Genomic DNA, 19,984 nt, shown 5'->3' on the forward strand with positions numbered 1-19,984 from the left:
AGCCCCCGCGTCCGCACGTCCGGCTCCGCGCTCACTCCGTCCGCGGGTGCGGCGCCCCCCGCGCCTCGCCCAGCCCCGCGCCCCCACCCAGCCCCGCCGGCGCCCGGGGGGCCGGCGCGCCCAGGCCCAGCCGGAGCGGGCGTTCCCGACACCGGCCCAGCTTCCCGCCGCGCTCCCGCTTGGATCTAAGCTTTCGCCTCGACGGGACCCCGCTCTGGAGGAGGAAGCCTCACTGCTGCTGCTGCTGCTGCTACCGGCTCTACAAATCCCAGTGCCGGCCTCTGATTCTCACAGCAGGCTGAGCGGGGGGTGGTTTGATTTTTATTTTTTTAATCGTTTTCACCTTCCTTCCTCCGTTGGGGTGGGGTTTTTCTTGGCATTTTTTTCCTCTCTCTTTTTTTTTTTTTTTTTTTTTTTTTCTCCCGCCGTGGTGTGCGTGTCCGAGCGGTGCGGGGCTCCCGGCAGTACTGGACGAGCTGGCGTTACAGGAGCGCTGATGTCTTCATCTGACTCCCCGCAGTTGTTGATGGAGTGTCTTTCTCAGATTTCTAGGCAGGGTCCCAAGCGCACCACCCAGCGCCATCTCCCGCTGCCAGGCGGCGCACCCCGCGGCTCGGGCGACTCCCGCCGCTGCTGAGCGCGGCTCCGGGGCCGGGCGGGCAGAGACCCCCGCGGCGCCGCTCCTGCCGCGGCCACAGCACCTGCGGCGGCGGCGGGGGAGGCCGCCGGGGACTGTGCTGCCGGCCTTCGCTGCCTGCACCCAGACCTGCGACCTTACACCCACTCTTCCATACGAATCCCCCTTCCCCCGTCCTTTGAGCAAAGAGGGTGCCGGCAGTCGGACCTTGACCTGCCCACATGAATCGGCCGGCCGGCCGGTCGACTCCACGGCGTTAATGTCCATCTCGGGTCCGACGAGACCAGCTCAGAGGTGAGGGCGAGGATGGGAGCGCGGGGGAGAGAGGGCGGGGCGGGCGGACACTGTCTCCGGGGCGCCCCGCAGCTCCCCGAACGCGACGAGGTGCGAAGGCAGCGGCCGGCGGAGAGAGCGCGCACCGAGCGGCAGCCGCGCCCTAAGCCCGCCGCTGGACCGGGACCCCCGTGGTTCCCCCCCGGCGGGGCTGCTCCTCCCGGGCCGGACGCTGCCCCGTGCCGCCGCCTGGCCAAGCCGAACCGGGTTGGGGGCAGCTGTTACCCCCGGGCGGCGTGCAGAGGGCAGCGGGTACGTGCCGTGGCAGACTTCGGGCAGGGCGGCCGGCGAACGAGGAGAAGAAAAGGAAAAGGGACAAGGGAAGGGAAGGGGAGAAGAGAGAAGAAAGAGGATCGATGAAAAAAAGAGAGAAAGAGAGACTGAGAGAAAGACTAGCGGAGGAGAACAATACAATGAGTGGAAAACGAGAAGGGAAGCGAAGAGGAAAATTCAAGGGAGATGGAAACAAAAGAGGAAAGAAAAAAATGAAAGGAAGAAGAAAAGGGAAGGAAAAAAGAAATCTTGAAGCAGGGGAAGGGAAATAGGAAAAAAAGAAGACAATAGGGAAAGAGGAAAGAATGGGAAAAAGGAAGATTATAAGGAAAAAAGGTGGCAAGTGAAGATGAAAGGAAAAACAAAAGGAGAGTAAAAATTAAGATGAAAGAGAGGACTGGATAAGGGAAGGGAAATGGTGGAGGGAAGAAGAAAGGGAAAGAGATAAAGGAAGAGAGAGAAAGGGAAAGGAAAGTTTACTTGTAGCACATCAAATCTGCACAGACCAGCACCCCAGATTAGCCCAGTCCTCCCTGGTCCAGCTTGAGAACAGGTGCTGCCCAGGTGCTCAACAAGCACAAGGTGACCTGCCTGCCAGTCATCACAGGGACATGGTTACGCTCCCTGTCCCTAGAAACAGACTTCTGGGGCCTCCTTACCTGCCTTCCCCAGAGCAGCTTTCTCGGGCATAAAGGGACTGGAGGCCATCCTGTGCCTCCCTCTTCCACTCCTGGGGACAGCCCACCTCGCTCACTCTGGTTGCACAAGGAGCAGTTGTTGTTCCATCCAATGTACTCAGGCCTGTCCTGGGTGAACCAGTGTGATCTGGGGGTGCAAGACTGCTTAGCTTTGTCTCAGGGCTGGCACAGCTGGGGCAGGACTGGGACATAGCAGATGGGAGCTAACCCTGCCTCTTTTTTCTGCCAGGGACCTGTGTTGGAAGGAGATCTAAGATGAAGTTATGGGATGTTGTGGCTGTCTGCGTGGTGCTGCTCAACACAGTCTCCACCTTGCCCCTGCCCACCGGTAAGACGCCTCCCAAGGGGTCCCCTTCAGTGGTAGAGGGACCTGAAGATGATCTCTCCCCCATCAGCCTGCTGCCTCCCTATGCTGTGCACAGTGACTGTAAGAAACATTCCCCTTTGTAGCAACTGCTGTCTGTCTTGCTAAACTTGCTTCCCTTTGCTCAGGCATCAGGACGAGGAAAGAATCCTCCCATTTTGTTTCCCTTTTTTTCCATAGGCAGTGTCATTGGCTTTGGTCTTGTTTGAGCAGCTCCAAACCTAGTCATTCTCCAAAGCTTGGGGTTGACAATTGCAGTGACAATGCCCCCTGCCTGCTCCAGGCCTGCCTTCCTGGCCGTCTTAGGATCCCTCGGGTTGACAGACATGGGGACGTGGGTGGTACAAGTTTGTTGTATGCAGAGAAGCTGAGAGGAGGATCTGGTTCACACCCCTCACAGCTCAGGCACTGAAACTCCTTCTCCACTGCATCAGCCTCCTCTCCCTGCTCAGACCTGCCAATGCAATTATTCTCTGCCTGTAGTGGGCGCAAGTCCTGAAGGAGGTTTGGCTCCGTGATGGGAGGCGCTGTACACATCCTGGAGTACTGCTGAGCTTCATTAAATCCTCCTTGGATTCTGATCTCAAAATTACTGTGTCCGCATGGAAATTTACAGAAGAGTAGCTGTGGCGCTGTTAGGAGCTTGATGCAGAGAAATTCACATGAGCTAGCTCACATTAAGACAGTTTACAATCCAAATGACAGATCATAATGCCTTGCTAATAATAGGTCCTGTACCTACAATAGCAGATACAGAATTTTCACAGTGGAATGTGAGCATTATGTTAACTCTGGTGGCTTTTTAAAGAGAGAGGTAATATGACTCAGTAAGAAGTGGTAAGATACTCACAAGAATAGTGGAGACACTCACTTAGCAAAGGCGCAGAGGCAGTTTGAAAGTAGTTTCTTTTGTCGTTGCTCATGCCCCTCTCTGTTTAGCTCCTTACAGGATACAGACAGTATCCAGTAATTGGGATTAATTTCTATTTCCTTTTCTGGAGGTATGTTCTTTCCCTGCGCTGTAACAGCTCCAGTCACAGGCAGCCGTGCTCTGGTTTCTCTGGGAGCATCCAGGCTAACACAGTGTGGAGGCACCAAGTATTTGCTGTGACTTCACTTTGACCCCTCCCAAACACCCATCTCTTCTATACACACACGTTTATGCCCTTCCCTGTTTAGTTGTCTCTCTTCCCTTCTCTTGCTAGTGTTCCCCCCCTGCTGGAATCTTGCCTAGGCTCCCGCCTCTGCGTGTCCCAGCCTGGGCTCCTGCTGCTCACAGACTGGCAACCCTGACATCCTTTCAGCCCCTCCACACAGGGTGGTTGGCCAAAAGTGTTTCCTAACAGGGCTACAGCCTGCCAGGATCATGGGGCTATCACACATGGTGATCTTCTTCCCTATGGCAAGCCATGTGGTGGATAAGTGCTGTCCTGCAAAAGACAGTGATCAGCTTTTCAGGCTACTGTGCTGTTCCCCTCTGTACAGACTTGCTGAGGTGCTGGTGGCAAGAAGAGCATTAGAGGGAAAGCATCATTAGTCAGTTTGTAGCTCTCAAAGAAGCTTCAGGGTGGGAGAGCATTAATGCTCCATTTTTCCAGAGTGATAGTATTTGTACAATGCCTGCTTTTATCTTGAAACTGCCTTCTGGGAATATGGTTCCTGGCAAGCTGATTCCTCTACAGCAGCTCAAGGGGGTAGGCAGCAGTAGTGATTCTCTCAGTTCCTAGTATCCAAAACTTGTCATCATTGTATCTTCTTTTTTCCTTTCCTGTGGATTGGATAAACAAGAAGCAGGAAGAAAGACAACCTGTGTTTTACCTGAGCTATGATAGTATCAATATTATCCCTGTTTCCAGGATGCAGACATGGGCTTAGACATGCAGAGCTGGGTGAAAGGTTATTGCCCAAGATAGTAATTTGAGAAAGAGTTGATAGTTTGCTCTCAATTTTTTAAGTCTGTGTATCACTAACAAATGGACCTGGCTGCAAGAGTAAAGGAAGCAGTGCTGTTCTTCACATCAGAGATTGAGGAAAACCCAGGGCATTCCTGTGATCTTTGTAGGGCAGCAGTTAACACAACAATTGAGTCTGAAAGTCAGAAATTCATCTCTATATGCCAAGTCAGATGAGTCAGAGGAGACCTGCAGAAAGGTGACTAGGGAGAGCAGTGAAATACTCTGGTGCACTTTTTTGCTGTTTGTAGTTGATTTAAAAGTGTGTGGTGTCTGCAAACAGACTATGAGGCTGACCCTACCCAGACACATCCTGCTGCAGTAGCACTTTGCTCGTCACCTCCATCAGTGTCTTTGACATACTTGTTCTCTCCAGTGACAATTTGGTGGCATGCATCGTTCAGCACAGGAAAGACACAGAACTAAGTACACAAGAGGAATCAGTGTCTACACCATGTAAATTTCCCTTTCCACTTGAAAGTTTCTCTTGCCACTAGAGCCCAATGTGCCACAAGCACAGAGGTGTGCTTGCAGCTCCCTGGCCGTCTGCTGGTGAACCTGCCGTGTATTCACATCCCTTCAGGTGCTCTTGGTCAGCTGCTTTGCTAAGGGCTTTTGTAGGAGGCAACTCACAAAGTGGTGGGGACACCGTCATCACCTGTGTTGCCTCATATGCATAGGGCAGTGTGTGGGACTTGAGCAGGACTGGGTGCTGTGTGCATTCAGAGAAGTGCACGGCTGTCCCCTAAAGCAATCCCTTTTCAGGCTGAGTGCAGTCATTTTGCTCCATGGTCCACTGCCTATACTCCAGAGAAATTGTGTCTCCCACACACGGCTTGCATCAGGGCTTAGTAGGACTGTGAGATCAAGTCCACCCCTAAGGGCAGGCCAAACAGCTTGCTGAAGAAGACATCTTTTTCCCAGGCTCTTGACACCTTTTTGTGTTCATGTTTGATGGGATTGCTTTCTCTGCAAAGTACTCTGAGGTCACCTGATGTTACCCCATCCCTTTCAGATTGGCTTGAAGCCTCCCTTCATTCCAGGCTCCAGGCAGGGCTCTAACCTCCTGGGCTGATCAGGTGTAAGTGCTGACCTTTACTGTTCAGGGCAGTAATCAGAGATGGCAGAGGGCGCTAACAATTGCAATCTTCTGCATTTTTAATTGGACTAGAGGCTGGAGTATCCTCCACAAATGCAGTCTATTGGAGATTAATCTGGTTATTTGTAGGTATTTTGGCATCAATATTCATGGGATAGGTTATTTCACACCCACAAAAAACAGAATATATACAGCATTTGTAACTGTTTGTTTCCCTTATTCTGCAGTTCTCTGGAGGTAGAACACTATTATCTTAGATACCAAATGCAAGTAGAACAAATATAAACCACATTATTATAAACTAAATACTAAGTCAGCAGCCTCAGAAGCATGACAGTGCAGAGGGAGCCAAACACTTGTTTGCATTATACATAGCCACCAGTGAATACATTTTGTAACTGCTTGCTGTTGGATGCACATAATCAACATGCATGTGAGGGCTGGAGTGTCCTAAAATCCATTCTATGATATGTGTTCTTTTAATCAAGTGAGAACCTTTACTAAGAACTAGTGGTAAGCAGGTAAAATTAAATTAAACATGTCCCCATGGTATTTTCCCTCATAGTAAGAGGAAATGATAGATTTTTTTTGAAATTATTTTTTTCATCATGGTGTCTGTGTTATTCTAGAGCTACTGAATGATCATTCACTATGGGAGCTCCTTTGGTATATGCTATGACACACCATGGAGTGTGTGTGTTACACCTCTGTTAAAAATTCTTCTCACCCCTGCTAAAGTGTATTTTATATTGAGTTACTGCTTTGACCTGCAACTTCATCAACTAATATGGCAAGCATCTGGAAAAATAGTGGTACTGTAGGATTCTTTAAGGCAAAACCAGTATTTAATTATGCTTCCAGCTGAATGCAGTTCCTTCTCTACAATATTTATTAGGCCCGTTCAATGTCACGAACAACAGCTCTCATGTTTCTGCCCAGGCTTTCTTGCTCAGCACACCTACAGTGTGGCGTAGACTAAGACACCCAGAAGCTGCAGAGGTAACCTGCCCTGCACAGTAAACCCAGTGCATCAGGGAGGTATCAGCCACACCGAGCAGGTGCCACCCTGTGGCATCTGATCTGTGTGTGCCCAGCACAGCCAGGGCATGCAGCACAGGGCATGCGGCACAGCCAGGGCATGCGGCACAGCCAGGGCATGCAGCACAGGGCATGCGGCACAGGGCATGCGGCACAGCCAGGGCATGCAGCACAGCCAGGGCATGCAGCACAGGGCATGCGGCACAGCCAGGGCATGCGGCACAGCCAGGGCATGCAGCACAGGGCATGCGGCACAGGGCATGCGGCACAGGGCATGCAGCACAGCCAGGGCATGCAGCACAGGGCATGCGGCACAGCCAGGGCATGCGGCACAGCCAGGGCATGCGGCACAGGGCATGCGGCACAGGGCATGCAGCACAGCCAGGGCATGCGGCACAGGGCATGCAGCACAGGGCATGCGGCACAGCCAGGGCATGCAGCACAGCCAGGGCATGCGGCACAGCCAGGGCATGCAGCACAGGGCATGCAGCACAGCCAGGGCATGCGGCACAGCCAGGGCATGCGGCACAGCCAGGGCATGCAGCACAGGGCATGCAGCACAGCCAGGGCATGCAGCACAGCAGACGCATCCTGCCAGTGTCCAGCCGAGTGTCCCTGGGTGAGCCAGCACATGTATGTCCTAAAATTTGTTTGCACAGGGACACCCAGGTTATCTAGGCATTCAGAAATCCCAAGCATTCATATTGGTCCATTAATGGGCAAAATTCTAGAAAAATAAAGAAACCAGGCAGATGTGGTTAAATCCATAGGCATGTAGCCCTAAAAGCAAATTCCTCTGCAGTCTCAGGTATACATACTGAATATACTCCAGTGAAGACCACTCTGTGACTTAAGGGAAAAAAGTTCTGAAGTTCAGAATAATAAAGTTCTATTCTCATTTTGAGTTATCCTTTGCTGCTTTTTAGGGACCTCAAAAGATTGCCAGTGAAACTGTGGATAGTGCTGGATGTTTTTCAGGGGTTTGTTGACAGATAACATGCCTAGACATACTTTTCTTTCATAAGACTTTCCAGTATATTTTAAAAATACCCATGTTCAGGTTTGCAGATGAAGAGCTTCAAAGCATTCCTTGAAAAGCTGAGGAACTCAGTTGTGTTAAGTATTCATTGGACTGTCATTGAATTCAGTGGAGGAAGCATTCTTTGTCCTCTAGTAGATCCTCTGACTGATAGATTGTAATGTCTTTGTAAATTATACTGTTCCAAAAAGTGGTTTTAAAATTAAAGTTATGAAGATTTTGAGAAGCCATTTGGGTCATTAAATCCCACCCTTCCACATCTGCAGATGTTCAGAGGTGAACATCTAGTGCAAATACCCAATTTTCATCCCTACCCCCACCACTATCTAGAAAGCTACGTAAAAACTGTAGTTCATAGGTCAAACCCTACATAACTACATTTGTTGTGGATTCCCATATTTCTGAGCTAGTAAGTGAATAAGTAGAAATAAACAAGCAATACAAAATACTGCAGCATAACCATGTCCAGGATCATGAGACATCTAAATAGGCCACTGACATATTATTGCTGGTAGAGTGGTTAGCACTGCAGAGTGGTCATTTTGTACAAAACCAGATCAGTTTTTTGATCAAAAAATATCTTTTGGTAAAGAGAACCACAGGAAAAATTTCAGTTCTTCTTGGAATTTAAATTGTGATAACAAAGAGAAGAAAGACAAGAGGATAAAAAGTATTTACTTGAGACAGCTGCAAATAAGATATTAAGATACAAAATATATGTTAGAATATGTTTTAAGATCAAAGACTTAATAAAATTAATTTTGTGAGGTATTTCATGTAGCAGCATTTTTTTTAAGAATAAAGCACTCGTATCACCTAGCAAAAGTTTAGGCTCTATGTATTATACATCACTTAAACTGAAACCCGCACATACATTTATTTGAAATCTTTGGGACTTTAAAGATTTTTGGACAGGAATATTCTTCAAAAAAGGCAAACACTGAAATCCATGTATTTATTTTCCTGTGTTGTGGCTGGCAGTGTTATAGCAGTATGCCAAAACTTTTCTGGTGGCCAAGCTTTTAGAGGCAAGCTGGTCATATCCCCTTTCAATAACAAACTGGGTACAAACATCTGGACTATCTCTGCTTCCATCCAAAGCATATGAAATTTCTTTGGCAAAATCAGCTATTATTTAGGAAATGTCTGTAGGGAGGTAGCACCCAGTGTAACAGCTGGGAAGGACCTTGCTCTTCTGAGCACATACCAGCTCTATCTGACAAAGTGCCAGTCTGCACTCACAGCATGAGCCCTTCTGCAGTGGAGTACATGCACCTGCCCTAGAGTCAGGGACTGATTACTATAGCAATAACAATTTTCAACTAGCAATATTGGAATCTTCCCTATTGTTCCTTCTGTAAACACATTAAACTGCAGCCAATTGAAAGGCAACAATGAAAGATCGTGTGTTATTTATAGATCATCAAATCTGATAGCAGCAGAGATTGCCACAAGAGAAACATCAGCCAAGATTTTGCCTGGACTGCTCTACGGTCTATGGCCACAGGGAAGAGACTGGCTTAGAGTCCTTTTAGAGTCTGTTCTTCCTGCTTTGGTGCATGTCTTTGTTCCTTAGGGATGCTTCTAAAGCCAATGGGAGATGCAGCATAAGAGCATAGGCATTCTAGTAATAGCTTATGTTACTGATTTAACTATGATCTTTCCCTTCAGTGAACTGTTACTAAAGAGGGCCTAGGTTACCATAGTGGGGTTTTACTGATGTCATAAGAGAGCTGGGCTGGATCACTTCTGCATGGATGTTGAAGAAAATACCACCAGTATTTCCTCCATTAAAACCTTTGTGCTTGCCTATTAGCTGGCTGCATATGTTCTTGCTAACAAATGTCACAGGTTTCACGTTTCACTCACATATGCTTATCCGAGGCTCTCACAGGATTTGAGGTTCTAGCTTAACAAAATATTAGGAGTAAACTTAGGTTTTACTGAGAAGCAGGGTATTTACTCAGCATGGTGTGGAAGGATACCAGAGAGGAGTCAACAGGTATTTGTCTTGCCCAGGTTTGGCTCCTACTTGGTCGGTGGCTTCAGGCAGGGTACTGGAACTTTTTCTATCTTCACCTTTTACATTCTTCGTGCTGTAACTTCTTCTGATGCAAGGATGCTCTAAGGGTGCTCACACACCTACCACCTCTTAGGATAAGGTCCTAGTGCAGATGGGCTCCTGGCAGCATCTGCAGGAGATGCCACAAAATCTCATGTACGACTGCTGAAAAGCTGACTGCTCTGTGGTGCTCAGAGCTGGTGATTCAAAGCTCTGTGCCAGAGGCAAGATTGCATCGTCCTGTTGCTTCTCTGCTCCTTGACTGCTGGGTGAGATGTTCCTCTGCCCACCCCAGAGAGGCTAGAGGTGCGAGTGGGCAGAAGAGGGCAGCCCACAATCAGGCAGGGTCTTGTGAGCAACCTGCCTGGGCTAGGTGAGGAACAAAAAACTCCCGTGAGCAGGTCAGCTCATGACTTCCTCTGCTCCACACAGTCCATCTGACCTGGCTCTTTCCTCCAGCACTCAGGGACTTCCCACATTGGCAACAACTGTGGTGGTTCTGTTGTCTCCCGGCTTTCTTCCTCTGTTGAGAATCAGCATTTCTACCTGCAAGAAGGCAAGCAAAGTACAGAAAGGGAGGCACTGCCAAGCATGGCAGAGTGAAAATGCAAAGGACTGTGGATTTGTCATTATGATTGACACATGGGAAGCTGCAGGGTTAGCTAGTGAGCTACAGACACAGAATTTGACTACTCCATCAGGAGCAAGAACACCAGGAAGGTCAATCCTGTGCCTTTTAGCAGTGTTGCCTCATTGTACCTGGCTGGTGTAAGTGGCCCTAGCATCACCCATCAGGTTATTTAGCACTTGTCTTGGTAGGAGACAAATGATACTGAGGAGAGGCTCCATTTCTAAGGGCTCTGTGAGTCTGAGGGGAGCCACAGCATGGACTGGGAGTGTGGTAATACAGAACTGTATTAAACATTTAAGGATGAGCTGACCCTGGTTTGTTTGGTGCTCTATTTCCTAATGGATATTAGGAACTAATAGTCATGCCTCAGAGAGGTGGTATTTTAATTGTTTAAATACCAGAAACGTTTTAGCATACTATTTTTAACACCCGCCTTCACTTAGATGTGTTCATATAATACTGTCTTTTTATACCAAACATTTCATTTTCAATAAAACAAATGTTTTATCCCCACCACAGTTGCTACTTTCTCACTTTGTAAAGCCAAATGATCATCACATTAGTATTTTTAACCTGGCTAAGGTTACCCTTCCACAAACAAATTTCTTCAAATCTCCCCTAAAATACGTCCCTGTGGTATGAGATGGAGGCATTCTGTGTTCAGACAGGCCACATCCACTATAATAAGCACCTGAAAACAGTACTGCAAAGCAAGCAAATATTTCTTAAAAATTTAATAATGATTATGAAATAAAGTAATAATTTGATTATGAAGGTCCAAGATTAAAGTACCAGAACTGTTTTTGAAAAGTGGTCACTTAATCCCAATGCAGATCTGGATCTAAATTTTCTAAATATTGCTTACCATTGCAATGAGCTGGACTAAATTCCTAGAACTTTGAAATCAAACTTCAGGGTCTGATCCTGTTGTTTGAATTTCTCTAATTGAAAGATTGTGCTTAAGCAAAATAATCAGTTAAGTGTTTGGTCTAATGTTTTGATGTGATAGCTATACACTGTCACAAATGCAGGCATAAAAACTACAATCTAAAAACAAGGCCTAATTTTATAATGTTTAATATACCTTCTGTGACTTCTGTTACATCACTTTAGCTCAGGGTTTGTAAAGTGCCAAATAATATGGCAGTTTTATGAGGTTGAAAAAAAAAACAAAAGGAAAACCCACCTATATAAATTATTCTTCTGCAATATACAGTGTTTAAGGTTTCTTGTATGCCCTAAGAGATAGCATGGTTAGAAGAGACTGTAGTTAGTAGTTTAAATCCATAACCAGGCATCAAAGGAAGAAACTGGATATTTGTCTTAAAAATGGAAGATCCAAACCATCAGTTTGTGATCAGGTACAAACTGAGGATTGCTTGATTTACCATGCTGGGTTGCTGTCATTGCATATGGGGGACTATTTGGCTTTAAAATGAATCTGTTTATAGGAAAATCAAATGAATAAATTTACAAAATGTAATTGTGGTCACATTTGAACAGACAGAAATAAATTGTCCATTTTTACTTCATGGGGGCTGTTTTTTTGATAATGGGACACATTTGGTGTGAATATCCATTTAGACCTGTTTCATGTAGAAGTCTATCAGAACACCTTATAATTTATTCTTCTAAGAAGCAGAGGGAGCAGATCCCAGTCCTGGTGTCGCATGATGTCTCAAATTAAATAAAAATGCAGAAACAGATTCTGGGGGGTTGCAGTGGGGAAGGTGCCCATAGGAAGGCACATTTCTCTGCGCTCCCAAAGCTGGAACTCAGGACTGGATTTCTCCAGAGGCTAATGGGGAATGCCATGGCTGTTTGGCTGCAGGATCCTTCACTCATGCATGCTGCCAGCTCTTCTTGTGCCCAGGGAGCAGAGACTGTCCTTGAGGACAGGCAGGTCAAAACGTCAGGTTCCAGAGAACATCAGTGAGGCAAGAATGTCTGTGCATTACAGAAGGATGTTCCAAACCTAGGAGGCTGGGTTAAAGCTATGATCTGACTGTGCCCTAAGTGTTTAGAAAACAAGGAAAAACAAGCAAGCAAGCAGATTATGCAAATATTCTTGTGTTCGGTTTTTTGATTTGGTTTTTTGGGTTTTGTTTGTTTGTTTGTTTGTTTGTTTGTTTTAGGGTTTTTTGTTTTGTTTGGTTTTTTTTTTTTTTTGGTTGGTTGGTTGATTGGTTGGTTAGTTGGTTTGGTTTTTAAATTAGTATTTTAAGTGAGTCTCACTCCCTCTGGTGAAGGTGTTCACCAGCCTGATCACTCTGCTAAATTCTTATTTGTATATTTGTATCAGTCTTGTGACATTTCATTCTTTCTTTCTTTGCTTTTTTATTCATTTTTCTCATTATGTGAGAAAATCTTCACAGATTAAGAGCCCTTGTTCGGCTGGACAAGGGAGACAGCAAAGGTACTCAGAGGCACCGTCACATGTGGACTGTCATCAATACACAACAATCTTGGTCCTCTGACCCTGGGAAACAAACTTGTACTCTTGTTGCAGCCATAGGAAAATTCTCTGCCTGTTCCTGCCGGGGTGGCATGGTAATAAAAGAGGGAGGGAGCATGGAAAGGATCTGCTGGAGAGTGAGCTGGGCACGGCAGGACACACGTAGTAGATGCAGTTCCCACAAGCCCTGCTGCCTGCCCCAGGCTCCTGCTGCAGGGATGCTAGGCAGAGGTGACACATAAACACCTGCACGAGCAGGCACACAGACTGCCTCCAAGGGACTTCCTCAGCAAAGTCAGGAAACTGCTTTGAGAATTGTGACATAAAACCCAAACAAAACCTCATCACACCAGTCTATGGCACCTATAAGTGGTGGGGCTCAGCCCATCACACCCAACCAGTGGGGTCTGTGAGCCTTTCTCCCACACTCTGAACAAGACATACAGAGACTCTGTGTTCCCTAAGAGAGGGTTTTACTTTTGAAGGACGTGTGTTCCTTTGGGAAACACATGTTTTGAGGTGCATCACATGTGCAAGACAACCTTTGCAAACCTGTATTGAGCACACACTGCTCTGGCTAGCCTATCCTGTCCTGTCCTGTCCTGTCCTGTCCTGTCCTGTCCTGTGTGACTTCCAATTTTTAAATTCTTACTCCTTCACACTGTGGAGCTTGAGATCGGGGACTACTCCTCAGAGATCTTTGCTGCTTTAACACCATTATCCCAGCAATTTCTGCTGGCACATTACACTGCATTACAGGCATCTGTCATGTGTTTGTTCTCTCAGCTTTTCCAGCAGAAGGCAAGTGTTGTCAGTAAACTAGTTTGTTTTGAAAAAATGTGTGTGTGTGTAAAATCAATTATATTTGTGTGTGCGTATGTGTAAATGAAGCACACACACACACATGCAAAATGTGTATCTGCTCCTTGCAGGGGTGTGAAATCCCCCCCAGCACACTCTGTCTGTTGCACAATCAAGACAGCACAGTCCGTGCTGTGTGAGAGAAGCAAAGATGCCGTGAGACTGTAAACATTTTCTGAACAACATTGCAGACAGAAGGGTAACAAAGTACCCCTCTCTCAAACAGCTTTATTCAGTGTACAACCATCACTACATGCTCAGGCAGCCCCTATGAGTGTGCTGGTGTTCCTGGCCCACAGCTCTTCTCAGCAATCCCATTGCCCCCAGCAGAACTTCAAAACAATGCAGAGACCAAACAAGTGCTCAGCATGTTATGTGATATCTGTGGTGCAGAGAGGTCTCAGAATCCCTGGAGTGCATCTATCAAGTGCCTATCAGGATGAGGACATCCTGCAGTCAGTCTTCTCCACCTTCCCTTCTGTCTTATTAGCATTTTACAGAGTTTAGTCATAGAGGTGATTGCTTATTGATGCATGATGTCTGGTGGTAGCTTCCTCAGCATTTACCTCAAGTGCCTTGTTTCAATCCATCATGCCTGGTGTCATTGCTGATGTTTCCACTGGATTGCTCTGGGTCCTATTTCAGCAGTTTCAGGCTCTAGGTCGTCACACCCATGCTTGTTGGACAGCTGAATATCCCTACTGAGTCATGACTGGTACCTCAGCACAGGGCTGAGACAAGTCTCCCTTCACTCCTGGTTGTTAATCTGTCTTCCAGACCCCTGTGACCCATTCCTAGTGGCTGCTTGTAAACACGCTGATGACTGATTTATTAAGCAGTAGACAATTAGTTGATTGCAGGGATTGGAGCTGTTGCTAAGACTGTTAAATTATGGAAGCAAACCTGGGATACCTTGGAAGTGCATTGGAAGCTGACAAAAGAACATTGCTGCATTGCTCACAACCGGTTTGGGGCTCCACAGGCAGAGGAGTGTGTTGCTTACAGAAACATGCAAGGCCTCATTGAGTAGCCCAGTAATGCAGCTGCCACTCTGTTGATTAGATGTACCTATGTAGCCTGTACCAGCACATGTAGTTTAGGTGGGCAGAGAGTAACCAGGATCAAGTAGATCTTCACATTTTCTCAATGGGAGCTCTGTGCCCACTGTTTCCACCAGTTTCCTATTATCACCCACAGGCCTTTTGTCTCCTCCAGTGATGTAATCTCCAAATATTGGGTGTCACTGCAGGAGTCTTTCTGGTAGATTTGGATACCTGCATAGGATAGTTTCCAGTTCCATGGGCTGAAGAGAAAGTCCACAATGGATGAAGGAAATTGGAATTCATCTTACTAATAGTGCTGGCATTCTTCCCAGTGTTTCTCCAGAATATATCCTGCTGTTTCAGTAGGGCATGAGCAGAGCAGGAATCCCCAGCTCTATCAGTGTTGGAGCACTTCTTGCACAGTTCATGTTCAAGCTTTAATGACATTAGCAGGACCAGTCATTCTGTCAATGACCCCATTTTCTGGGTGAAGCTTGTCTCTGTAAGTAGGACTTCCCTGCTTGGATATGCTGTTGGTTTGATTATTTGATCTACATTTTGCCCTACTGCTCACACCTTCTGCAGGGTAGATGGAGCATGTCTGCATCACCAGCATTGCATGGGGCTCTTTAGTGGCATTTAGTTTCCTCAACCTGAAATATCACAGGCCACTCACAGTGCAGAAAGCTCTCAGTGGCAATGCCTCCCTTGGTGCAGCTGCGGTAGGAATCACACATAAACCAGGATAGATCTCAGCATGCACTTTTAGCAGGAACACAGGCCACCACATGGATCTGCCCTCTTCCTGTCACTACCCTCCAGAATACAGTTGGCAGAACAGTGCTCAAACCGTCTACCTATGTGATTGGTATTTAGCCAAAATACACTTCTGCCTATAGCACTCTCACAGAGGTAGGTGGTATTTTTGCCCCTCAATTGCAATTTAATGTGATGCGCCCAGTTGGACTATCTTTTCAGTTCATCCAGTTTTGTCTTTCTTAGTCTCACTGTACTGGCAGTGTGCCAGGCTTGAGATAAGTGCAAGGCTGGAGGTTGCAAACAATAATATCTACATATAAGTTGGCTTTCCCTGTAGCTGTCTCTTGTCCCTTTCCTGATGCTTGATCACTGCATTAATTTTGTTGAGCCCTTGAGCCCTCATATATTTCCCTACATTTGTGTTTCGCTCTCCCTATAGCCAAGGTCTCATTGCATCATACAAAGGTACAAAGGTTGTGCTAGAAATACATGAAAGAGGTGTGGGCTGGCGTAGTCACAGTGGTATGAGGGGAGGGCAGTTGAGGTTCAGAGTGGAGAAGGACACTTCTAGAGCCATATCCTTGGGGCTGCCTCCTTCTCTTATTTGATTATTGACTAAGAAAATAGTTTCTGTGAAGGAAATCTAGAAACTACTCAGTCCTGAGCAACAAGTGCCTTCTGGCAGCTACTTTCCATCTGTATCTGTTTCAGGGTCATCTTTTTTAACTGAGTCTAGAAAGATATCTAGCCCTTGCTACTTTAAAGGAACATAGCCTGCCCTATCACCTGGGCCTGGTTCTTGCTTGGTTGGGCAGTCCTTGTACAGAGTAGGCAGACCAACCTATTCTGCAAAGGAGCTGGTTGGTGCATCCAGTGGACACATCCATCCAAGCAACCGCTCTCCAGTAGGTATGGCTCACATTTGTATTTTGATACCTGCTACAGAGATAGAGGAGGGCAGGAAAGGTGCACTTATCACTGGCGTTGCAGGGATATGGGGCCAGGTCCTGCCTTATTCAAGTTCCACCTAGCTGTATAGATAGCAGCCATCCCTCCTTCATGTCTTTGAACATGAACACTGGTCTCTAAGATTGTGGATTTTAGCATGGATAAAACAAAGTGTAATTCACTTCTTTCAGTTCCAAACTACAGTTTATAGCACTCTGTTTGCCTTCATTATGTGGAGGTACAAGGTTTCCAGCCTCCATTATTCTTTCACCAGTCTAAACTATTTTTCTGGATCCATCCATTAGAAAACATATATCTCTGATCCTTGATGGAGGGAGGCCTCTAGGATGTGGCCACTTCAGGCAGCAGTCCCTATTCCTGATGCTCTCTGTATCAGCAGGTTTTTGCACTGGCGGAGTTAGAATTCTGCTGCCCTCCCATCTCCTCTGTTTTTGGTGCTTCTACTGAGGATATGAGAGTGCACTTTTGCTAGGTAGTGGGGGCAGCCTCGTGCCTTCCTGCCTTCTGTTAACCAAGTCCATGCTACTCTGTTTGAGCTGGATACCTGTGCTGCCTGGTCACCCACTGGGGTTCCAGTCTTAGTGTGCTCATTAGGGCAATGTGGAGCTGAGCCTTTGCCTAAGGAACCATTCCAATCTCAGCACCTCACTGAGTGGGAACTTTTGTGTAGGTACCAGCTCCTGAGCAGGTGCACTTCACTAGATAACATCTCCCAGTATTTGGTGTGCCGGCAATATTTGTAGGGGTCTTGGAGATGGATATTCCCATATATGCAAGGTTGGAGTGACGCTGGTGTTACGTGTTGGGTTTTAGGAGTTGAGTACAGAAAGGAGCATCCTCTTAGGACTTACAGGAAATGAAAAAGTCTTAATTTTTGGGGCAATAAATAATAAAAAAAAAATCTCAGTATTGCAGTATAGTTTAAGATACAGTCATTAATAATGCAGTGTAAGGGCATCCACACACAGGATCCTGACAGCCTGACCCTCCGTTAGTTCTCTGTATTCACTAAAGCAGGTAATTTTGAAGGATTTAGTCCATGGGAAGATTAAGGATTTCAAAATACATTTTTTTCTAAATCAGGATGAAATTGCAAAGTTTGGAACCATTTCAGAGCACATTTAATTTCACCCTTCTTGATGAGGTTCATTCTGCTAGTATCAAAACATTTCATTGACTTCATTGTACAGTTTACTTGAGTAATTCATCAATGATATACCAAGTGATAAACTAAATAGAATAAAAATTAAATTTTTGTAAAAGGAAAATCCATTAATAATATTTCACTAAAAAATTAACACAATACTTCTATTCTGACCTATTTCTACTCAGTGTGATCAGCATCTTGTGATACAAAACATTTACATGAAAAATTTTTCAAAAGCTATGAAAATAATTATCCCCTAGAAGCAGTAAAAACCTAGGCATTCATCCAGGAATAATATCTCAGTCTGGTACCCCAGGAAATCCTCCTTCTGTCATGCCCAAAAACCTTATTGACAGGTGGCTTTGGCAATACTAACTGCTGCTGGTGTGAAAAGAAAATAACAACAATAATCAAAAAATTGCTTTAAAAAAAACCTCTTCCTGTTGCTTCTTTGCTGGGAAGAGTCTGTGTAACCTCTTTACAGCAGCTTCATCTATATTAACTAATATTCATACCATGACGTTTTTCCTTCCATTTTGACAGGGCTCATTCAAAATTAAAAGATGTGCTGAAATGCTACCAAGCATCAGGACAGAAATACAAATACATCTCATTTCTCTTTCCTCACATGAGTTTCTGTGATGATCCAAATCATTCCAAATTCTTCTTGATTTCTGAGGGTCCTGGGCATGTGTTCTGAAGCTTGCATGTGCATAATATTTTTGAGTTGTGAATGGACAAACTTCATGATAACTGATGTGTGACAAAGCCTTTTCTCTCTTTCCCAAACAGCTAATATGCCAGAGGATTATCCAGATCAGTTTGATGAGGTAGTGGACTTTATTCAAGCCACAATTAAAAGACTGAGGAGGTCACCAGATAAACAGACTCCAATTTTTTCTAGGCGGGAGAGAAACCATCAAAATGCAGCCACAAACATAGAGAATTCCAACAAAAAAGGAAGGAGGAATCAAAAGGGCAAAAATCGAGGATGTGTCTTAACAGAAATACATTTAAATGTGACCGACTTGGATTTGGGATATGAAACCAAAGAAGAGCTAATTTTCCGGTATTGCAGTGGATCTTGTGATGCAGCTGAGACCACCTATGATAAAATTTTAAAAAACTTAACCAAAAAGAAAAAACTAGTCACTGACAAAGTGAGGCAAGCCTGTTGCAGACCCATAGCCTTTGATGATGACCTGTCCTTTTTGGATGATAACTTGGTTTACCACATACTGAAAAAACATTCCGCAAAAAGGTGTGGATGCGTCTGATAGTTGCATGTCGAGGCAGCACCAGTTCTCCATTCATGCTATGCTGCAAAGAGAGGGACCAAGGTTCCCAGGGAAGTGTCTGCTCCAGGTGGAGGAAAAAGGACCAAGAACACAGACTAAGGAGCCATGAGAGCCTGGGGATAAGAAGGCATGCAGCAGAGTAGAAGGATGGAGACTTCTGACGTCCTATGGGGATTTAGATAAAAGCTCAGGTGGAGATGACGATGGATGGATGGATGATGTGCACGCTACCTTTCCTGTTTGACTCAGTCCACCATCAGTGAGACTCAATCCATGAGGAACGTGCTTAAAAACACAACCCGGCCATACCACACTGTGTTGTAGTTATGCCATGATTATACCAAGTTATACCAAGTTATGCCATGATTATACCAGTTATACCAAGAAGCTTAGCTAAGAAGTAGCTTAGGAGTCCCTTACTAATCCCCTGTGCCCTCAGCTGTACTGAAAGACACATTATGCTACTGCTCATTGGAGGGCAGTTCCTGAGTGCTTAGGACAACTCCTAAGCTGTAAGATTACCCTTGTAAGTAAGATGATATTGGGCAAATATCAAAACGACCAGGTTCAAGTTATTATGAAGCAAAACAGTTCTGCTTACTGGCTAAGTTTGGTTATTTCCATCTTGTTTTTTTTCAAAATGAGTGTAGGATTTTGTTCTTCTGCTACCTGTGAAAACAAGTTGAGTTTTTAAGCACTTCTTCCTAGTATAGTAAGAGAAATAACAAGCCCAGCCTATACAAAATCTATTTCTTTAGGTTTACAAAGGACTAACGTCATTTGCATATCTACATTTCTGTTTGGTCATTGTGATTGAGAGAGACTACTTGATGCAATGCATCCCTTCAGAGACATAAGTATACAGAAGATATTTATTGAGATTTAAGTTATTTTTATTTATTTCAGTTCAGTAATGAGTCTCCTTATTTATTAAAGTGTCTTTCAAAGGTGCCAAAGTAGATGGCACTTGGGGATATAGAGAGACAAAGACGTTGGGAACAACGGTCCATGCTTTTGATCAAAGGTGTTAACTTGAATGCAAAAAATCACTTACTTTACCTTTTTTTCTTTTAAACAAAATCTTGATTATGTTCACAAAAGGTAGTGCTGAAGCCTGCAGCCCTTATTCCTGTCACTAAGCCTTTTGAAAACTACTGCAGTCATGCATGTGCAGGAGCAACAATGGCTCTGGACAAGTGAGGGTTGCAGGACTTGGTTCAACATTAGCAATTTGTTAGAAAAACTAATTTTATTCATATTTTAAATGTAGCCACATTTTTTTTCTCACACTTTATGCCAACTGACCTCATATAACTATTGACAAAT

At 45.4% G+C, this 19,984-nt stretch overlaps 1 protein-coding gene across 3 annotated transcripts; it reads left to right on the forward strand.

Annotated features, from left to right (window-relative positions):
- Window positions 1-430: 430 nt before the first annotated feature.
- Window positions 431-19,317, forward strand: GDNF (glial cell derived neurotrophic factor). Of its 3 annotated transcripts, none has more exons than XM_021551589.3 (3): window positions 431-931; window positions 2,171-2,368; window positions 18,153-19,317. In XM_021551589.3, exons 2-3 carry the CDS (start codon window positions 2,197-2,199, stop codon window positions 18,635-18,637), a joined length of 657 nt encoding a protein of 218 aa, XP_021407264.1. In that variant the 5' UTR covers window positions 431-931; window positions 2,171-2,196; the 3' UTR covers window positions 18,638-19,317. The 3 variants fall into 3 exon arrangements, with proteins under 3 accessions (XP_021407264.1, XP_021407283.1, XP_077646361.1); XM_021551608.3 differs by having other exon boundaries at window positions 2,171-2,269; XM_077790235.1 differs by lacking the exon at window positions 431-931 and adding an exon at window positions 6,296-6,355 and having other exon boundaries at window positions 1,997-2,269.
- Window positions 19,318-19,984: the final 667 nt, after the last annotated feature.

This window comes from Lonchura striata, chromosome Z, assembly GCF_046129695.1.
Source record: "Lonchura striata isolate bLonStr1 chromosome Z, bLonStr1.mat, whole genome shotgun sequence".
Classification (NCBI taxonomy): domain Eukaryota; kingdom Metazoa; phylum Chordata; class Aves; order Passeriformes; family Estrildidae; genus Lonchura; species Lonchura striata.

Excerpts from the sequence above, each read along its gene's own strand:
- GDNF (XM_021551589.3), top strand. The coding sequence starts at position 2,197 with ATGAAGTTATGGGATGTTGTGGCTGTCTGCGTGGTGCTGCTCAACACA. Across the intron at positions 2,369-18,152 it reads CTATGCTGTGCACAGTGACT|CTAATATGCCAGAGGATTAT; the intron begins GTAAGAAACATT and ends TTTCCCAAACAG.